We start from the raw sequence: 21,890 nt of genomic DNA on the forward strand, positions 1-21,890 counted from the left end.
TAAAACAGAGCAGATGAATTGCATAATAAAAACACTTATTTCTTCTTGCTGCCTGGAAAGCCCAGTGACTGTCTGCATGTAGACATCTACTCTGTAGAGACCTGAAGTGAAGTGAGGTGAGTCTAATCCCACCTGGCCCTGCCCTGATGCTCTGTGCACATCTTGGGCTTTTGCCAGTGCAACTCTCTCTGAATCGTGGGATGCACACAGAGAGCTACGATTGGCCTAAGAGATGCCAGAGCAGAGGACAGGTGGCAGTCCCACACTCAAAAACATACCACCCCGGTCAACAGCCCACAGCACCAGGTCTTCCAGTGTGTTCCCAGACCCACCCAGACCTACTCACGTGTCAAGGACACAGGACTCAAAATGGCTTTTGCATTGGGATCACATCAGTCCTGGGTGTCTGGTCATGCTCAGGCCAGACCATGCAATGTTCTGATGTCTACAGGTCCTGGAAAGGTAGAGTGTGGTCCCATTGCTGAAGAGACTGAAGCCTGTGGACACTACTAGATAAAAACCAAACCAACCAACCAACCAAAAAACAACCCACAACCCAACTGAACCAACCAAAAAAACACCCAACTTTTCTCTTTCCCTCAGATGTGAATTGAGTCTTTGCTTATTTTCTTGTTTCATAACTAAGGGCTGTTTCTGCAATCCTTGTGTAGATATCTACATATGGTCTACGTGATACCCTTCATGAGTAATCCTTGTGTGTTTTGCAAGGTTTGACATAATTTTATTTATTTTTTTGCTAATCAAAAGCCATCACTGCTCAAATGTTTCTGTGCTGTGAAATGACCCCCAGTCAACCAAAACCCCCTGCAAAAAAATCCCTGCCTACACTTACTGCTGCATGACCTTGTTTCCTGTGGGTGAGGGTGGGAAAGGGGAACGTGCTTACCTTTGAGCAAAGAGCTGTGCAACTGTGGGTGTCAGGAATATCACCAGAATATAGCTGAGGTGGTGCAGTGCCCTTCTACTGGCTTTCCATGCAAGCACGTATCCATAATAGCATCATTGTGAAGATTTCACTTGGTTTCTTCCTCTCTGTCATGGTACGTGCTCATTGAATCTTTAAGTCCTTATTCCTCAGACAAGTCCTCTTGCCTTGGATGAAGATTTGTAATCCTGGAAGGGTTGTTCAAAATTTATACCAGTAATTTTTCATATTTGAAGGTATTAATGATGTACAAGCTACCAGATTCGGTACAAGATAACTGGCTGAGCTGCTGTAGCCTATTTTATCTGTGAAGTAAATATAAGTGATCAAAGGAGAACTTCTGGCTTGAGAATGCATTAATGCTACCGATATCAGCTGAAGTAATGACAATGCAAGTATTTGTTTAAACACTTAGTGTAGCTGTTGACCCTACGGCATCCTTCTTTTTAACATCCACAGATATTTCAAAATACATGGGATCTTTGGCAATGAGGGCAGTTAAAGCTGGACAGGAAACAGTTTGCCCATCATGAGAATGCTCAAGGTCATGAAATAAATCCACCCTTATTCCACGTGAGGATGAAAGCTCAGAATCACAGCCCCAGCACCCAGTCAGACAAAATGACAAAACCACATGCCCACCTAAATTCATATATGGAAAAACGGGTCAAACACTTCCTAACATTTTGGGCTGATGTTTGTGGAAGCTACACGATGTGCCTGCCTCTATAAAAAACCTAAGTCCCAGGGCATCCCCTGCAGGTACACACCGGGAACCCAACCAACCTTAGCCGGGCCTGAGCAAAGGAGGTGGTGGGTACTTCACGCAGAGAGGCTGCATTTACATCACTTTAAAGATCCATGGCTAATTGAAAGGGAGATTTGCATTTGCCAATGGAGTTTCAACCTTACTGTGTCCCCAGGCATGGCTTATTGCATGGTTTGGGACACAGGACTGATTTCTTAAACGTATCCTCTGTGACTCTTTGGAAGGATGGCAACTATTGAGGTTACTATTTTGTTAGCTGTACTGTATCTAGCAATGCAGGGCAATCTCCTGCTCTTGGCTTGGTGTTTCAGAAACAGCCAGTGGGGCTGGCTCTGCATGGACACATTGAGCAAACGCAAATCCCTACCCTGTAAGTGATTAGAGGGTGCCTCCAGTGGGTGAGGTACCGGAGAAATGCTTTAGCCATGGCACACCACGGTCTCTCGCCAGATTCAAATCCACACCCCCAGCAACACCAGAACTGTGTTTCCTACCCCACGCAGACCACATCTATTAGTATTTGTCTTTGGTTTTTTTCATCCTTCATTTCCCTTTACATAGTTTTATTTTTCCCAGTCAATAAGAATGATTTCATTCTTCTTAATTAGATTTTTTTTAGGTTTCCCATAGTAATTAATGCACTTTTCTTCAGCACTATAACCTATTACAGTAGTTAAAATATTAAATCATGACAGCTGCCAGATCTAAGGGACCAAGAAACATAGGTTTTTCAGTAGCCACTTTGTCTTCATCTTTTAAATTAGTTTGCAGTCTGCTTTACATTTTTGGGTAAGTAATAAGATTTGTTGATTGGAATGAAGAACGATATAAAAACAAATTGCATTGTACTTTTAATTACATAGTCTTAATTTTTGTGGTGACACTCCAGGCTCTCATATAATGTTGTTTAATGTTTGTATCTCTTTATTGATTTGATAATTTAAATACAAAAATGTTGTTTAATTTGCAAATTTCTACTTTCAGCATTGGGGTGTTGTGCTCATTAAGGAATCAGGGGAATTCTCTCTTTTCCCCCACCTCTTTCATGCACACCCAGGCATGTATGTTCCATATTTGTTTTTTTCAGGCCCCAAATTCCAGCTACAGAGATGTTTTTCTCCACCACTCTGAGCCTGAAATCCTCCCTGTACTTGACAGTTCAAGGAGCTTGGTGTGAAATGAGCTGCTGCTCTGGGGTGGGGCTGGTTTGGGGAATCCTTGGAGGTAGTTGAAGGTAGAGGTGGGTAGGACAAGAGCGGCCGTTGGACACAGTGACTTTGGCGGACTCTTTCTTCACCTGGGAAGTCAAACACCCTCACGGAACCAAGCGTGGTTGGAGTCCACCCATCCTCTGTAGGGGACAAGGTGGAAAAATCTCACAAAAGTCCACAAAAACTGTAGGAAGAGCCCCTTTTGGTGGGCTCCTTCAGTTTAGATTTTCTAGGGGCCATCTTATAAGAACACAACCAGCCCGTGTTGTTGTTCAAACCTTCCTTTCTCCATCAAAAACGACACCTCCAACATAACTCTTCCATCCACCTCAGCTCTCTTGGAGAGGAGCCACAGGCATTGCTCCATCCTAACCCAGGCAGATACTATGCCAAATCCCATCTTTATGGACTGTTTTTGAGATGTTTGTCTTTTGGTTTTGGAGCTGAAGGCATATTGCAGAGTTTCTAGAAGTTCAGCAAAATTCAACTTTTCTTGCAAAAATCCATCACCATAAAACTGTTTTCCACTCCCTCTTCATTAATGATTTACTTTCTGTGGAATAAATGCACCAACTGAGGACAGAATCATTATTAAAATCTCAGTTAACAACACAATATCACTTTGGTCCTTTCATTTCCTCCACTATTATAAAATTCAAGATTCATTTCATCTATTAATATTAGCAATCTATTTTTTTTTAATTTTGACCAGACACAAATTAAAGGCAGAATGATATTATGGAAGCAACATCAGAACTTATTCCTTTTTCTGTAAAATCTATTTTTTCCCCTTCCATCAGTTCTCTCCTTGCATCTAACGTTGGCTTCTTTTGCACTGATATTCCCAGTGACTTCATTTGGTACCTGGCATTACTCCCATGGAAGTCAACTGGAAGACACCAACAGCCTTCCCTGGAAGGCGATTAAAATCCAGGGTCAGTGGAAAGCTGAAGGCTGGCAGATGGGTTTGGGAACAAGAGAGCTGGGTTCTGGTCCTAGCTCTGCCACAAAATTGCTCTGTGACCCTGAACAAGTCATTTTATTTCTCTGTGCTGCAGTTACCATGTGTTTAAAATAGGAACAAGAGTGTTTGCTGTTTATCGTTCAAGTCTCCTAGCAAATAAAATGTGATGTATAAGAGCTAACTAAGCAAGAAGGCACAGATCCTGCTCGCTGGAAATCTGTCCTAAAGTAGCAGCAGACTGTGAGAACAGGGCAGAACAGAGATGTACTTTATTTTTCATAGAGCTCACAAATTGCTTCTGTTCCTTTTATAACAGATCATTGTCAGTGGGTTCTAATGAGATTTTCTTTGTGCCTCTGTTACACTAAACATAACTGATATTTCTTTGCAGCATTTTACACGGAAATGCTCTGCTCATCTGCAGTGTTTGCTTGTCAAAGAGAGGCTGGATTTTTAATAATCCCAAATAACTAACTTCTGTGGCTATGGCACATATATCTGTTAACTTGTGCCTGTACCCCACAGCCCTGGGAGCTGCACAGCAGCTGAACATGCACAGGGTGATCTCCTCGGTTGCAAATAGAGGTTACTGCTGTTGCAGGTCCTCCCAAGCACTGCAGTGCTGAATTCCAATGATTTCGGTACCACCAGGACCATCCCTGCATGGTCTTTGTCTAAAACCTGCAGTGACAACAGGAGTACATCCCCATGCTGTACTATTCCTAGCACTGGCGTTTTTCCTGGTGTTTTATCTGCACCTTACCCATTGAGGCTTAAGCCCATCACTCACCCTACTAGCAGAAGATACGAGGACACGTTGTGCCTTGCATGTATTTGGCAACATGCTTTGTTTCATCCCGGTCCCCCCGTCAGACCACACGCTTCTCTCTCCCTCAGCCTTTCCTCAAAGCTAGGTTTTCTACACCTCCAGTTGTTCCTTTTGCACCTCTCTGGGCTTTTCCCAGCTGAGCTGTATCTTTCCCGAGGTGTGGAAATTGTTGCTGAGCCAAGCCCCTGCCTCTGCCAGGCTGAATGGAGAGACTGTCCCGTGCCTCTTGTGGGGTGCCCCTCCGAACAGGATCCCAGCACCGCTGCAGGATTTTAGCAGTGCTGGATTCCTGCAGAGCTCGTAAGCATCACAGCCCTGGATCCTTTCCGCACGACAGCAGTCCAGCCAATTGCTCCTCGTCTTGTATTTGAGAAATTGATTTTAACTCTCCTGACAGGGAGTGCAACATTTTAATTACTTCTGTGGATAAAGCCCGTTGTTCCCATTCTGATCAGGACTTAAGAGATAAGTAAAGCAAAGCTTATCAGAGATCCTGCAGAACCTCGAGCTGGAACCCAGGCCACCAGAACATCCCCAGTTCTTTTGCCATACATCCTTCAACCTTCTCATCCTTGTCCCATGCCATCCCTGGCATAGGGTTTGAATCTTTCTCCTCCCTTCATTGTTATTGAAATCTTTTCAGATCTGATGTTCGTAGCTGCAATCATTTAAATTATGGTAGGGGAGATAATTAAGTGTCTGTGCACTATCCCTCAGCATGGCTAGGCTACAACAACGGGAAAACATTGGTCACTCGATGGATTATTGATGACATCCCTGCTTCCAGCTCTTGCTTCTCAACACAAGTGAGTGGCACTTGGTGACAAAAACAAAGAATGAGATCAGTGGCCTTTGGGAGCAAGAGCGGCCGAGTGGATATGGGGCCAGAAAAGTCAAGGTGTGAAGTGCAGTGTTCTTTCCAAAGGACCTGATCCCAGTTTAGGGGACACCAAGAGACCTAAAAATAGACTAAACCTTGAGGTTCTTGCTAAACACATGGAGAGGCACTGCCCGTGCCAGGAACCTACGATCCCCTGGCATCGCAGCCAGCAGGGCTGGCTGCTCTCACTCGTGAATGCATTTCTCACCGATAACAGGCCAAAATGTACAAGAGATGAACTCTGTGGAGGGCTGGGAAGGAGACCAGGTTCTTCTCACAAGCAGCAGTGCTTTACCTACACCCGTATTGGCAATGTGTCACTCTTGCCTGGAAAACAGACAGACCAGTGATGGGAAACTTAACAGAATAGTTTTTACACTTGGTACTTTTATGACATGTGGTATGAAGCTAGGCAAATAGAGATTTGCTGAGACAATGCATTTGAGCATCTGGGCAAGAAGCAGTTGATAGGACGGCGAAGACGTAAGGCCCTTGTGGAAGTCTGTGAAACCTGGGAATTGCTGGGATGAGCCCAGCAGGGAGCCCTTTCCATTGAAAGAGAAAGATCTCTTTCAGTGCTTGCTCCCCACGTGTACATCACCAGCTGCCAATACATGGAGATGAGCCTCCTCCAGGCGGTTTACAGCAGCATTCCCCCATGAGGATAAGCAGAGACAGCCGCTTTATGCTGTAAAAGAAACCCCTGGACCCAAGGAAAACCACCACGCTAGAGATGCCCAATTTATTACTCAATACCATGTAACACAGTAATGTTGCACTTTAAAGCTCCGTGCATCTGCCTTGCTCTATTTATACTGTGGTCTTGAGTGTTTATCACCTCCTGCTAATGGCAGCAGAGTATTTGCCACAAAAACTTAATTATTTGCCTTCTCCAAGAGGGTATTTTTCCTGAGTCAAGCCTTCATGAGAGCAATGCAGGAAGCACTTGGCCCCACCGGGCATTCTTATACCCTAACCGCTGAAATCTGGGACAAAGGCCAATAATCCGGGACAAACTCTAAAAATACACCAAACACTCCGGGACATATTTTATTGGTCCTTCCATGCATGCCTCGAGCGTGTCGGGAGGCACAAGGCCACAGGTAAAGGGTGCTGAAAGCCAAACCCCCAGCGCAGTCCAGCTGGCTGCGGGCGTTTTGGCCGGGCGGCAGGAGGGATGGGGATGCTTCTCGTTGAAATGTTGCTGCTAGCATTTTGCAGGCAGAGCGATTTCAGAGGCATGGCGCCTCTGTACGAACCTTCCCATTGTTAGAGCTTAATTGCAAGTGGTTTAAAAATGCCAAGTCCGGGCTTTTAAATAAAAATTGGAATTTGAAAGATGTTCTTCTGCCAGCTGAACACCTGGGGAGGGAGGAGCGCGAGGGAGCTGGAGAGATGACAGGTCTTGGCTCTGTAGCTCCCGAATGCACTTTAAAACACCTGCATTTTCAGGTAAAATATCAACAGATAAAGACAATGTGAGTAAATACCTACTGTCCTCTTTTATAGAGGGTGGTAACCCAAGTGGAGTTTCGGGGACCAGCCTATGGGCAGCAATCAAACACGTTCTTCTCACAGCTGAAGGGCTGTTGCATTCCCAGGCTCATTTTTAGGTGTTGCTAAACCCTGCAGGATCTGCTGGCAGGCACCCAAATGAGCGTGGCACTTAATGCTGCCCTGACCTGCTCCTAACACACTCCAAGCCCAGAGGATGCTTCACACTCACCCTCTGCCCGCTGCCCCAGCCAGTATCAGCACCAGCAGCTGCTGCATAAGGCAGAGCTGAATGACCAGAGGGACCTGGGGGGTCCTCACCCCAGCCCCAGGCTCCCAGCATTGCATCCTGGCGTTATGCTGACAATGGGAAGATTTTTTTTCTGTCCTTGCTGCTTGCCCAACTCATGCAGAGGCTTCATAGACAATCTCTATGGGAGCAAAAAGTTCTGATGGTGGGACCTCTATTTATCTTCAGCCTTTCGTGAAAGGAGTGTGGTGTGCTTTATGGGCACAGAGAAAGACATTAATAGATTCCCATTTCTAGAGGCTGTCACACTCACTATGGTTATCCCAAAGACTTGGTTTTGGTGTTGCAACCACCTGTTCAGAACATGCAGGCAGTCTTAAGCATTTTGAGTGGAAGGGGTTTTACTGCCACAGCACTTGGTAATCTGTTTGAATTGTTAAGATGCTAGAAATATCTTCCTTCCACTGAGTTTAAGAAGCATTGACTTCAACTCTGCAATGCCCACTCTGGAAAGTTAGATAGGTTTAGTTTTCAGGAGGTAAACATCAACAATAGTGAAACCATCGTATTTGTATTTTACAGGGAAACTGAGGCAGAGGGCTTGAAACCAAGATGTTAATGGGAATGTCTGAAGTGAGGTACAGGAATCCACTTCCAGAACCACTCAGCTTTTTCTGAGCCCTGGCCAGCTGCTGCAAAAAGAGCTTTAGTCCATGCAGTGCAGGGACGTTCCCCCATGGTGAGAGCAGCACAGCCCGGTGTTTTGGGGTCATTTGAATGCTGTCATCTCATCACTAAAAAGCCTGACAGACAAAAGCCTAATAAGATAAAACCAGCAACCACATAACCTTAAGTACAGTGAATCTCAATGAAGAAAACACCTGAAAGGAACCTCAAGTATTAGGCAGACTTTGATGCTATGTCCTAGGTTAAAAAAAGATAGAAAATGCAGCCCTTTACCGATTAAGCATATACCGTCACTGCAGAATTAGTCATATGATGTCCATAATCCTTGTCTGAGTGCAGAAGTCTCCAACTTGAGCATGGGTATGGTTGGTTCCCAGCTAGCTGGCAGGGCTCGAGGTAAGGATTAAAGCTGGGACTCTGCTTTTTTGGGGAGGTAACATGGTAACAGTGCTGCCAGCACTGGGTGCTGGCAGCCCTCTGGAGCCTCCTCGCAATTAACTTCCCCACCCACAGTCCGGGCAAGTGTCCCTGGATTTAAAGGGAAATAATTACACGGCGATGCTGCTGCTTACAGCAGTAAAAATAACGAGCTATGCCCCAGAAGCCCTAGCAAAATTCGTGGATGAGTAAAGCGGCGCTAAGGATCCAACGGGAACAAAGCTTCATCGTGTGCCAGAAGACACGTGCCGGCTGCTGGAATTTACACCTCAATATAATAAAAACAACAGGGAAGAGCTCAAATTCTGGTGACCTGCAAAACTACTGGGTTTTGGGTATCTTGGGAGCAGATCCCTTTTCTTGGTATGTCTCCCCCCGGTCTGTCAACATCTGATGCCTTGCTCTTTAGTCTGGAGCTAAGAAAAGCTATTGAAAATAGCGCCGTATTGCTTAGGGCCCGCTCTGTCTGCCCTACCACTCACTATTTTTACCGGCCTCACTGAAGCCAGACCGCAAAGGGCAAATTTGGCAACGTGGGTGGGCTTTTTTAGTGCAAAAATCAAGGGCTCGTTCAGACAGCAGCAGAGACCATATGCAGGAACGTCTGGAGGTCCAGGCTCTAATTTAAAGCTGCTTCAAATATAGAAATTCCAGCAAAGTCAATTGTAGCCGTGTTACGGAGAGGTGACACCAGCAGCTCCTTCGAAAGCCGAGGAAGGTTAAAATCTGCCTTTTAAAGTTATGCAAAGCCACCGGGAGCAGAGTCAGGCCGATAGCAGGTATGCATCCTCCTGGGAAATCCTGCAGGTGAGGCACCGACTGCGCAACTCCTGCATTGCCACACAGCACAGATAAAGACCTGGAGCAAAACCACCTTTCCTCCGTGTGCTGATAAGCATGCGACACCGCCCTGCCATATTAATTGGCCTGTGCTTTTAAAACCTTCCTAATTACAACTGACAACTTCGAGTACTGTTATATTGAGAAACCGCTCCGTAGTGTGGGTTGGGTATTACTGCAATGAGCTGTATTACAATACAACGTGTAAAGTGACAATTTATTTACTCGAAGTTATTAATATATAATATATATATATATATTTTTTTTTTTTTCTCTTACCCATGCATTTTGAAATGGGAAGGTACAGGCTGAGAGGTGCTGGTAGCTTCTTTAGGCTGGATGTTTTCCTACGAACAGTGTCTGCTTTAGGAACCAGCATGGGAAGCCAGGTTGCTGTCTTGGGGCCCCAGGATGTGGTTCTCACCTGCTGCAAGGAGCACAGGTTTGGCTTCACAGGCCTGCAGAGGGGTCACTGCTACTGCGTTAGGGCTCCGCACCCTGCAATGAACCATGAGCTGCAAAATAAATCCATGCCAGTGAATACAGGAAGGGATAAGGGAAACATTGGGTCCCCTTACCCCAGTATTTTCCACGCTTTATAACACCTCTGTCAGTATAAATTTCCATTTGCTGAAGAAATTACATTTCACAAGAGCTACAATAGGATTTTAAGATAAATGACATGTGAGCACTGCAGTTTCATACAGGCTTAAGTGATCCAAGTATCTTTATCACGTGCGGGGTATCAAAATACATGAATTTGACTTGTTCTGACAGTCACGCGAGAAAGATTGAGTGTCATATGATGCTGTGAAGCATAAAACCATCAGCTAAAATTTATTTTAGCGCAGGAGAGTTTTTTAACTGCTAAGTGTAATTATTTAAAAACGGTCTGAGCTGCACAGCTCTAATGATAACTGGAAACAGGAAAAAGCACTTGAAAACACCGCTTGTAAGGGCACTGCTCTTACAGCTTGCTACCTTTCTTCACCGCCATTTCCGAAATTCTTGGAGGCTGGCGAAGTTTTCAAGTGTCATCTGGCTGAGGCTGTAACACTATCCCCAGCGCATTGCTCAGTCCTGGGTGTTCAAGTTGCAAGAGGAGAAAACATTTTAGCTTTTCAGGCCAGCAAACGGCTCCCTGTGAAACAATGTAAGCAAGGCAGCCAGCCGCCGGACTGCTCGGGGGACTAAGGAAAATTCGGGGTGCCATTCACACCGAGGAGAAAATCACCCTGGGGCCTGGCTCTCAGCCTCTGCTCCTTGTGGTGCCCATGGCAGGGTGCCTAGGCACAAATGGCCACGTGCGTGGAGGCCTCAGGACAATGGCCAAAGAATACCAGGCCTGTTTCCTCAAAAACGATGATATCCGTCTATGGAGCTCTTTGCCTGTAGAGCACAAATTTGGGTGCCGGGAAAGGAGCTTTTTTATAGGGTGTAGAAATAGGAGTGGCGTTGGCCGGGGAGCATTTCAGCGGGTGCTGCCTCAGCCAGGCCGGGCCGCCCGTCCGCCGAACATCTCCTTGTGGCTATCCATGTGGATGCCAGCACCGAGGAATGGGTCACGTTTTCCTGTCCCACACATCTCCCCATACTTCAGCTGTTTCATTTAAGAATGCACCCCTCGAATGAAACAAGCAGCCTTATAGGAAACGTCGGCCTGTTCCCTGTCTCTCCCCTCGAGGCCCTGCCCTGGCCAGGCCACCCACCTCTTCCTGCACCGCTGTCCCTGTCACACCCTGCAGGGCCCTCTCAGCACGTTGTCCCCCAAGGGTTCAGTGACAAAATGAGCCCTGGGTGCCCCCAGATTAAGAAAAAATAACCAACCCAAACGTGTGAGAGCTGTTTCTGTACGGCCAGGGATGGATCCCTGACCGCCCTGTCACAGACACAACCCCATCTTGCTTTCCCTGCACTCTGAGCAGCGAGGTGACACGACCTGGCTCCCTCCTCACCTGCCCATCACGACTCTTCATGGGCTTGCCTTTGCTGCTTCTTACCCCACAACACCTAAATTAGTTTCGTGACCCTTTTTTGTAGCTTTACAGGTTGCCCTGCCACGTGTGTGCTACCTCTACCTTTTCCCTGAGAGTCTGGTGTTGAAGTCACAATTGCTGCATTCCTGCAGAGGTACTCCGCTGTACGTACAGCGAACATACTGTGAACGATACTATTAATCAGTTTATTGCAACTCCACCTAAGAATCCCATTCACAGCTAAGAGCCTGTTACACAGGTGTTATACAGACAGAAAAACAAACCTCCAGCTTCAAAGAGGTTACAAGCTCTCACAAAAACCTCCCGCACTTTCCTGCGAGCTTCTCATCGTAAATAAATAAATATTGAAGTATTTCTTCTTGGACCAAAACGCTTCTCAAACTTTCGAAGGAGTGATTCATATTTACTCTTATCTCCCTCCAGAGGGAAAAACAAATGGTTTTATGAATATTTTCAGCCTCGCTCCCCATCAGACAGTCATCAGGCTGATCTGCCTTGTCCTGTGATGGGGTCTCTGCACCCCAAAGTCTTGGGCATGGCTGAACTTTGGCATCTTCCCTTCCTCTTCCTTCCCCCTAAGATTCCTTCAGGCTCCCTAACGCCGCGTTATTTAGTTATAATTAAAATATATTGCAGGCAGAGTTCAATTCCTGTAGCCCTGGCAATAGAGAAAACCCCATTAACCCTGAAAGGGCCTGAAAAATGGGGCTGCCGAGGTGCTTCTCCAGCGCTGCCATCCCCAGCTGCCGTCCCCATCCCTCCTGCAGCCTCCTTGGGGACATTTCTGGGCACGGGGGTGCTGCGGGGCAGGCTGACCAGCAGCAGGACCCCCACGCCTGGAAGACGAGGCTTTATTCCAAGCAGGACACAGCTTATTCCCACCACCTCCCCCCATTCCCCAGCTTCACCCCTCGGCCCCCAGAGCCCCCTTTTCCCCCCTACACCCCCGTGCGGGGCGCGGCCGTGACGGGCAGCCCCGCTCCCCACTCAGCGGCCGCGGAGCCCCCGCGCCGCTCCGCCTCCCTCCAGCCTCTTTGTATCAAACATCCGGGTTTCCCCCGCTGGCTCCGCTTCGCCTTCTCCTTTTTTTTTTTTTTTTTTTTAGAAGCCATTTTGGACTCGGTTCAGGATTTTTTTTTTTTTTAAACCTCCCCCCGACACCCGCTTTATTTTTTTTCTGCTTTTTTAATCTTTATTTTTTTTAACCTTTATTTTTTATTATTTTCTAATTTTTATTCTTTCATTTTATTTTTTATTATTTTATTATTTTTTATTTTATTTTATCTTATTTTTGCCCCCCACCCCCCACCGTGTACATGGCAACTCCCGCGCCCGCTGCGCGCCCCTTCCGCGGGCTCTTGCCTTGCAGCTCGGCACCCCCCCGGGCTTCCAGGGGCCGTAACCTCGCAAAGTTTCGCCGCCGCTTCCCCTGTTTCTCTTGCCTGCGCTGGGAACGAGCGTGCCTTGCAGGAAAAAAAAAAAAAAAACAAAGGTGGTGGTGGTGGGAAAAATCCCAAAAAATCGAGGGGGGGGGGTTCTGAGCGCCTGGCGCACGGCTGCGCGCACATTGCGCGGAGCGCAGCGGGGTGCGCGCAGGCGGGCGGGGGAGCTCGGGCTGCTGGGGGAGCCGGAGGGGCTGGGTTGGGAGGAGGAGGAGGAGGAGGAGGAGAAGAAGGAGGAGGAGGAGGAGGAGGAGGAGGAGGGGGAGTCGGTGTGTGGTGCACGCCGCGCTTCCAGCACAAAAGCCCAGGGAAAGAAACTCTTGGAAAGCTCGGAGCAAACGCCGGGGCCGGGCAGGAGCAGGTCGAGGCGGCCGGGCGCTGCGAGGGGGGCTGCTCCTCTCCACTGGATACATTTTGCAGCTGCGAAGGAATTAAATCCGATTTTTCGGGATTTTTTTTTTCTCTTCTTTTTTCTTTCTTTTTTTTTTTTTTTTTTAAGAGGGCAGAGCCTCGCTTCCCTCCTCCTTTCGCTCTCTCTCTCTCTCTTTTTTTTTTTTTATTATTATTATTTTATTTTTTTTCCCCTTGGGGATAGAGGGGCGCACGAGGAAAAAAAAAATAAATAAAGGAAAAGGAATTATGATCGCTTCGTGGCTGACTTTCGCCTTGCTTTGTGGAACTTTCTGTGCAGGTAAGAGCATTTCGGCGTGTTTACCTCCCGCTCGGGCTTGCGGTCGCCTCTCCAAATGCAGAATTGAATGGGCCGTTCAATTCTTTGCAGCCACCCTCCGGGCCGGCCGACTGGGGGAAGACCCCAACCCATTGGGGAACAGCCCCCCCCCCCCCCCCCGCCGCGATTTTCATTTTCTTTCCTTTTTTTTCCCTTTATTATTTTTTTTTCTCGCCCCTCTCCTCCTGGCTGCCCCCCGCTCGCAGGACGAGCCTTCCCGTGCTGCTTTTTGTTCCCTTTCAGGCAGGCTGTGGGAATTAATGGCAATGTAAACACGGCGAGATATCGAGGAAACTTTACAAAAAAAAAAAGAAAGAAAAGGGTATGTGGTCCTGGGGCGGGGGAGGTGGGAAGGTGCCGGGGGGGTCCGGGGGGGGTAACAAGTTGGGAGCAACCGGGAGGAGACCTTTGGGGTGCCCCGGAGCTGCTCAGGTAGTGCCGTGTGTGCGCCCCGCTCCTGTAGGGCTGCGGTTGTGTAAGCCTTGGGGGGGCAAAGAAGAGCCCCCCCAGCACCCATGGGACCCCCCCCGGGTCCCCCTTAGGGCCGCCGGCTGTTTGCAGGGAGCGAGCATTTACTGGGGCCGCTCCGCGCTGCGGGGAGCTGGGAGAAAGTTGGGAAAAAGGGGTGTGAGTGTGTGGGGGGGGGGTTAGGGGGGAGCACGCCCCCCCCGGGGGACGAGGCTTTTGTTGCACGGGGGTGGTCAGCTTTGGGATTGCTTTCGGTCCTTCCGCTTCTGTGGGACCGGCGTGAACCCCAAAGTTCAGCTGCAGCCGGGGGGGGAGTTACCGAAAGGGCCGGGGCACCGCGGAGAGCATCCCTGGGGAAGGGGGGGGACCCCTCTTGTGTCCCCCCCCCCCCCACTTGAAGTCCCTTTACCCCCCGCTTTCTTTCCCTCCTCTATTATTACTATTATTATTATTATTACCTCACTCTTTATTATGGCTGTGTACGGACACCAGCTCTTTTGCCCCCCCCCCCCCCCCCCCTTGGTGACCCCCCCCCAAATAACCCCCTGCCCCGAGACAGCGCTGGGCAGTAACTTGTTACTCTCCACCCCCCCCCGGAGAGGGGTGGGGAGGACACCCATACACAGAAAGGTGGGGGGCACATCAAGGTGGGGGACACATTGGGGGGGGGGCACCCACCCGAGGAGGGGGGGCACCTTTCCACTTGGGGGCTCCCAGGGGCAGGGGGTGGGATGCTGCAGCCGGGGGGGGATCCCCTCGGCGCCAACACCTCGCTCTCATTGCATTGCGAAAAGGTGTTTTGGGGGGCTGGGGGGGGGGTCCCTCATCCTTTACCCCCCCCCCCTTACCCCCTTCCCACCCCCCACCCCCCCAGCGGGGCCGGCCCCGGGGCTCTCCTGCAGCCGGGCTTCCTTTGTTCCGAGTGCCCATTAAATATGCGCTGCCACCGCCTGCCTCTGGCATGACAAACGGTGCCATCGCTTAATTATTGCCAGTTTTTTGGTAAACTCACCCCAAAACCGGAGGAGGGGTGGGAGGGGAAAAGCGAAAGGAAAGGTGTGTGTGGGGGGGGGGGAGGCAAAAAAAAAAAATGAATGGATTTGATGATGGGCAAAGCCAGCGTGTTTTTTTATTTATTGTTGTTGTTATTTATTTATTTTTTTTTAATATCTGGTGGCTGGGACACTTGCGCGCAGCTTTGTTTCCGTGTGTTGGGAAGGGGGGGGGGCGAGGGGCTGGGATTTCCATCGCGGGGCTGGGAGGGCAGGTATTTGGGAGCCAGCGGGCGGTGCGGTGCCATCAGCAGTCGCGGGGCTCGGCGTTGCTATCAGCACAACAGCTCTCTTGGCTGGAAAATTCTATTATGTGCATAAAGGAGATTTATGGTCAATGTATTTTCTTTCCATATATCTTGGAATCCTTTTATCTCGTGTGATTCAATAAAAGAGATGGCTTCCGGGTCGTTTCCCTTTTTTTTTTTTTTCTTTCTGTTATTGTTATTGTTTTTGTTTGGGGTGGGTTTGTTTGTTTGTTTTGGTGGGTTTTTGGTTTTGATTTTTTTGTTTTGGTTTGGTTTTAACCTGTTCCTGTAGCTGTCTGTACAGTGGCAGAAACCTAACTTGGAGGGAAAAAAAAACAAACCCACAGTTGCTTTAAAAAAAAAAATTAACCCTGAAAGCTTCTTAAATGTATCATGTTATAAAAAGGATAATCTGATCGGGCATACCTACGCTGATCCCCCCCCGAAAATATGATAAAGAAACCCCAGAAAATGAATATTACTCTGTTTGTTTGGAGGGGTCCCCTTGGATCATTCAATCAGTGCATTAGCAATTCCGTAAATCCCTCCCTCTCTTTTAAAGCCTTTTCTGCATTTCTTGTGATATTTATGAGCATTTATCAACGTGATCTGTATTGTCCAGTTTTTCCTTAAGCTGCACAGTCAAAAAAAAAAAAAAAAGGAGCGAAACCAAACCTGAATACCCAAAGTTGCAGCGTGTTGCTGGGGTTTCAGAGCGCTGGGCTTTGCTTGAAGTATGTCTTTTGTGTGTGTACATGTCAGGACTGGGCGAAAGTGGTGGGCTTTTCGAAAATCGCTTGACCTCCATTGTTGATGCTTCTCATCGCTACCTTGGCTGGCTGTAACAAAGCAAGCACGGGCTGCTATTCTTTAAAAAAAATCAAAAAAAAAATCTGTTATGCTTAATTTTTGGAATACTGAGGATTCATTGAGGAAAACATTATGTTCATTTTTAGCCCTTTGTTTGCAAATTTTCTGCAGCCCAAATGTTCAGAAATCATGTTTTAATCTAGGAGCTATAGAAAATACAGAAGGTGTAAAAGGATTTGTCTTGCAGAATGCATTGCTAGCATGCTTTTCCGAGCCATTACATTACTTTTATTTTGGTGCAAGTTTAAGTAATGCCATGCAGCAATGAACTGTGCTGCAAATGGATCTGGTCTGCTCTTTCACTGTCTTGTGTTTATCCTCTTGTGCTTGAGAAAGGGAATAAAACTGGCTTCATTAGCTTGCTAATTAAACACAATGAAGTGTATGGCCCAAGGTTAATGGCAATGGCCTTTAAAAACACAAAACTCTTGAACAGGTGTTTGAGATATATATTTTTTTAATCTGTCATCAAATCCAGATAATTATACCACAGAGATAACCATTGTCACAGTTCCGTGGAGAAGAAAATGCCGTGGTAAAGGCGCGAGTGGTGCGGTGCATTATTTTTAGTGGCATTATTTATAAACTGGGTCCTGCGCAGCCTGGGTTTAGTCCCCCTCCCTCTCCCCCCTCCCCATTTCAGAGCATCTCCTGCACTGTTCCTTCAGCACATGCTTCTGCTGCTCGGGCAGGGTCACGAATTCGGAATCCCTGGACCAGGGCGAGAGCCTGATGTGAGCCCGGCCGGTCAGCCCAAGTATCCACACACCGAAATTTCTGCCATTTCTCGTGTCTCCGAGCAGCCCGTCGGGGCTGTGACACCCCTGCTCGCTTGATGAGACAGCGAGAGGCAGCCAATTAAAGCGGTGGGCTCTTGCTCTCCGCGTTAGGGCTGTCACCAACCTCCTGTCCAGTCTGGTCTCCATCAGCTAAAACACGCTTGTCAGGTTTTTTTGTGCTTGGCGTGACGCAACAGTTGTAGACCTCCCCTGCTGCCACTGAATAGATGGTAGAGAAGAAAGAAGCCGGCCAGCCTCACTTCTTTTTTTTTTTTTGATTTTTTTTCTTTTTATTTATTTACTTTTGTTCTCTTCCCTCCCTCCCACCGTCATCCTTCCTTGGCACTCACACGGTGCTTTGCAGATCAACCCCGAGGGGTATCCTGGCCTCGCCAGCCCTTGGGAAGATGCAGTGCTGTGGGTGGATGGAGGAGCAGCAGTAGCTTTTGGAGCCCCACTGCTGCTGGACCAGCCCAGGGACCGAGCCGCTGCGCTTTTGTGGGGTCGGTTCCCTTGCAGGAGTGCTGTAGGTGTAAAAGGAACCAGTGGCCGTCTGTCGTAGTTCATCGAGAGCAAAGGAGGTGGAAGGAAGAGGTGGTTTGAGACTGGGTATCCAGCGAAGGCGTCCTTACATGCTCTGTGCTCATGGTGTTTGTTCCTCAAAAGGCAGGGCATCTGGAAAATAATTAAATAAAATAAAGGGAAGAAGTCAAAGTTATTGGACTTTTGGGTGTTGTAGTGACAAGGGTTTTGGCTGTCGTGTTTCAGGGCCTGGTTCTAGGATTTCTAAAATTTTCTATTGTTGATAACTGTTGACCACCTGGAGCCACACTGGGACAGAGCGAGGGCTGTATGGGGTTCTGGTAGCACCGCACCTTTCGGGCCTGTTAAAATCCAGCACCACCTGCCCACCGCACCCAGGCCCGTTAATTCCAGCTTAACATCACAGCCCTGCTCTGAAAGTTGCAGAAGCGCCCGATAACCTCCGCTGCTGCTTGCACAGGGCCAACTTGAGGCAGTTTGCTGGAAATCCCATCCCCAGGGAGAAACAGAGCAGCTTCCCCTTGGGGCCGGACACCCGCAGCCAGCGCTGGAGGAGCGTGCTGCGATTTGGGAAGGCTGGAGGCAGGGAGCTGATGACCTGTTGAGTGCAGCCCTGATCAGGACCCGAGTGAAAGCCCTGATGGGTTTTCCCTGGGCAGCTTCCTTCGCTGAAGGGCGATTTGTTCCTTGCAAAGGGTCGGTATCTGCTTCGGGGTGGGCTTCCCCTCGCTTTGGGGCTGGTGGAGGGGGGTGGGAAGGGAGGAAACACTTCCCAAAGACAGCTGCAGGAAGCGGTGCGGCAGCACGGGGCCACGCTCAGCGTCCCCGCAGCACCCAGGTGCTCCAGAACGGGGTGGGAAGTTGGGAAGTGGGAACCGCGGGGTGAAATCTCTGCTTTAAAGAGGTGTTGTCTTTCCCTTTTATCCCTTCTTGGCCTTTGATTTTAAAACTAGCAGGGGGGTGTGATTTTCTTGCCTGGCCAATAGCGCTGCCTGGACCTGAATTATTCAGTGTAGCACTTGGCATTCTGCGCCCTGTTCCCACTTAAGCTCTTTTTCGCCTGTTCCTTCATGTGGAGATTTTCACATCAGTGAAATTGGATGTGTTTAAGAGAGGTGTTTGTGGCCGCAGCCTGCACCAGTATAAGTTCTTCCTTCCCCTGCCTTTCCCCTCCATTAACCATTGAGGATCAACTGATGTCTAATATCCTTTCTTCATTAGTCCTTCGCTCTGAAATAATTCTGAGTCTCATTAGTCGTTTGTTCCTTTCAGGTGTTTTAAAGAAAAACACATCGCTATTTTTTTCCTGCTTTCCTAAACCTTCCTCGTAAGTTTTCTTGGAGCCGTTGAAGTCAAGGGAGCAGAGAAGTAAATTAAAGATGAAACACTCTGCCTGCGTTCTGCAGACCCAGCACATTTTATGCTTAGATTTGAATATAACTGTTGGTCTTTTCCACCAATTTCATGTTCTTTTCTCTCTGTCATCTTCCTTCTTTAGTACAGTATGGTTTCAATTCAAACTAAAAGTTAAGAGCAGCAATTGTCAGTGTACACTGTAAAATAATAATATACTTCCCTCCAGCACACAAGTGCCTCTTATTTTGCCAGTATTCGAGTTTTGTCGCTCTGATTATGTTATTGCATGTGGCATCAGTCCATCATGGTACTTAAGAAAAAGAAAAAAGTGTTACTGATGTCTAGGTGCTTTGGCAAAAAACGGCTCCTCTTTTACAAGGCGATGCTTGTGTGGAGAGGGGGTCCCTGCCCCAAAGACACAGAGCCCTGGGGGACAAGCATGGGAAGAAATCACTGCAAAAGGGAAGGGCTCACCCAAGGTCACGCCAAAAATTTGCTCTTGGAGAAAATCCGCTCCTTTTGGGTTGGGCTGGCAGTGAGCAGGGTCGGGTTTGCGCGCAGAGGTTTGGGAGTTTGAACAGAAAAGCAGCAAGGTGGAAAGGCTGAGCCTGTTTGTGAAGGCACCAGTTACCCGCTGTCATGAATAATTCCGCCGTGGCCAGCCTGTTGTGGTGTGCTGTTTCAGGGCAGGTTGGGTTTCTGGGCCGGGGGAGGCTCTGGGGGGAGGCTCGGGGAGGAGGCCGCAGGGCTCGGCCTGCGGTAGTGGGCCTCAGAGGTGGAGGAGCTGAGGGGAGCACAGGAGTCAGACCCCTCTCTGCGTATGTTTGTGTCCTATTCCTACAGCATGCAATTTATGGGACACAACAAACGTTTACCAACCTGTATTTGTTGTTTTAACACCCAACGAGGCAGAGACCTACCACGGTTTTGCACTGGGGGACCTGCCCTTTTCCATGACTGTCCTGAGGTGCTGGGAGTTGGATGCTGGCGAGCGTGTTGCTCGTGGGCCCATGGCCCAAGCTCTGACCACTATATAAGCCTTTTTCATCCACCTGGAATTAAATTTGCTGGAAAAAAGACAGAGTGCTACGTTAACATATGATACCAGATGTATCAATGTGTTGTTTCTTGTCACCGTCTCATACTGCCATGTCCATACATGCGCTCCTGCTCTTTATTTAAAGAAGAATAAAGTGTGTTCGTGAAAAGATGCGGTGCTTTGCAGTCTGAGCTGTATTAATTTTCCATCCAAGTGGATGCTTGTGCGAATACAGCCTTGTGTTTTGAACTCTGCTCTTCACATCTGATTTCCACCCTCATTTGATAACGGTAGAAGAAGAGGCTCGCAGCAGCAGAGGCAGTGCATGAATCCAGTAAAGCTGGAAGAGTCGACTTCTCTACAAGAGCACAGAAAGGAACCAGCACTGGGAGGGAAGAGCATGTCCCTGGCACTTGTCAGGGCAATCCGACATCCTAGGCCTGTGCCGAATTGTCCCCAGCACAGCAGCAAAGGCTCTCATTTTAACAAGTACACAGTAGCTGCCACTGCACAGTAGTATCCTAGGTGTTGTGACTGTCTTTCCTTTTTTTTTCTCTCTCTTTTTTACTACTACTATTATTATTATTATTTAAAGCTTTTCCCATTATATAACCGGCTTTCTAACTGGTGGCAAAAGTTGAACTTTTATGTGCGGTGACTGTAGTGTTAATGCAATGCTTATTCCTAATGTATGGCTCCAAGGTGTGAGATTATAAGCCTCTTGAGTGGATGAGAGGGATAAAGTTAGCTCCATTTGTGCCTGATTTATCGAATGGTCAATCTGGGCAGCTAACTCTTCTTTCCTCTAATGTTGTCTGCTTAAAATGCATCACATAACGTGTGAAACTTTTTTTTTTTTTGATTTGGCTTTTAGGAATAGTTTACATGTACCTAATTTACCTCTGCAGACAGGTTTGAGTTCGTGGGGAGGAAGGAATTGGAACGTGGGTCGGACGGGAAGAGGTGTTCGATCAAGCTCTGTCTCCTTTTTGCGACTTCTTAAAAGTGTTTCATAAAACGAGGGCATTTCAGGCTTTTTAAGCCCTTTTAGTGCTCTGCTCGTGTTTTGCAGTCTCCGGCTCGCTCCTGCGGACTGGTGCTGTTTGCAGTTCAGCTGAGCCCTGCAAACTCCGCCGCTCTCCTGGGGCTCTATTTGCTATCGATACTCTTTTTTTTTTTTGAAACGAGTGCGTTCAAGCTTCGCAGAGTTGATGTCGAGGCAGCAGAAAGCTGAGCACTCCTTTAGTGTAGCCGTTAAGGGGACCGGTACTGGTGTCAGGAGAGCTGTGAGCTGCCCTCACCTGTGCTTGAGCGCTGGGCATTTGCTGCTTGTTTGAGACCGGGATGCTACCACGTGTGCTCGCAGAAGGCTCAGCAGCCAGCAGGGTGACGCTGTGGCTGCTCAGTGAGGTAGCCTTGTGGGGAACTTTGTCCTGGCCGGCTCACTTGGGACTACCCAGCTGGCAGCACAACCCGGGCGCACGCGGCTCGTGGGTGTCTTGGTTCTTTCCCCAATGTGACAACCGAAACACAGCCGGCTTTTGTATTCCTGCTTTAGTTCCTGAGAGTAACTAATCGCTTCAGAATGCTAATTCTCCTATAGATGTGCAGGCTGAGAAGTTCAGCTCTCCTTGGGTTTTCGTGGTGGGAGTATCCAGTTACAGCCCAGCAGCTATTGGGCAGCGCTCTGGTGCACTCCAGTTTGAACTCGACATCGCTTTCACATGCGCTCACAACTCACCAGGCAGTTTATTTTGGTAGGAAAACCTCTGCTAAGGCCCAGCCTTGTGCCTGGGACAACACATTTTCCAAAATACTTATTGTGGTAGCGCTGCCAGCGCTCGCCCGCTTGGCAGTGAGATGCTACAGAGCGAGCTTGAGGTGGTGCCAGCAGGCACCGGTGCTGAGACAGAGACCTTAAGGAATGCCCTGCCGTGAGATTCCTGTTCGTGTCAAGCTTAGCACAGCCAGGAGGAGAAGGGCAGATGCTGTGTCTGATACTTGGTGCTGCCTTGTTGGGGTCTGGCTGTGGGTAGGTTTGGTGGGATACTACAGGAC

At 48.3% G+C, this 21,890-nt stretch overlaps 1 protein-coding gene and 2 long non-coding RNA genes across 5 annotated transcripts in view; 1 reads left to right on the top strand and 2 right to left on the bottom strand.

Moving 5' to 3' along the window:
* Positions 1-827: 827 nt before the first annotated feature.
* Positions 828-12,792, bottom strand: LOC310894038. Of its 2 annotated transcripts, none has more exons than XR_014579515.1 (3): positions 12,668-12,792; positions 9,588-9,823; positions 828-1,134 (listed from the first exon to the last, which is right to left on the bottom strand). It is a non-coding gene; the product is annotated as an uncharacterized lncRNA (long non-coding RNA). The 2 variants fall into 2 exon arrangements; XR_014579516.1 differs by lacking the exon at positions 828-1,134 and adding an exon at positions 5,857-7,039.
* A 161-nt stretch (positions 12,793-12,953) lies between these two features.
* ACVR2B (activin A receptor type 2B) overlaps positions 12,954-21,890 on the top strand; it is a 92,614-nt gene continuing 83,677 nt past the window's right edge. For both annotated transcript variants that reach the window (XM_083823716.1, XM_083823717.1), the window contains exon 1: positions 12,954-13,438. In XM_083823716.1, coding sequence (XP_083679842.1) covers positions 13,387-13,438 — 52 coding nt within the window. In that variant the 5' untranslated portion in view covers positions 12,954-13,386. The remainder of the gene's footprint in view (positions 13,439-21,890) is intronic.
* LOC310894036 overlaps positions 16,555-21,890 on the bottom strand; it is a 30,392-nt gene continuing 25,056 nt past the window's right edge. The window contains exon 2 of the long non-coding RNA XR_014579513.1: positions 16,555-17,569. This is a non-coding gene — a long non-coding RNA (uncharacterized lncRNA). The remainder of the gene's footprint in view (positions 17,570-21,890) is intronic.

Source organism: Anser anser (assembly GCF_964211835.1).
Source record: "Anser anser genome assembly, chromosome: 2".
Classification (NCBI taxonomy): Eukaryota; Metazoa; Chordata; class Aves; order Anseriformes; family Anatidae; genus Anser; species Anser anser.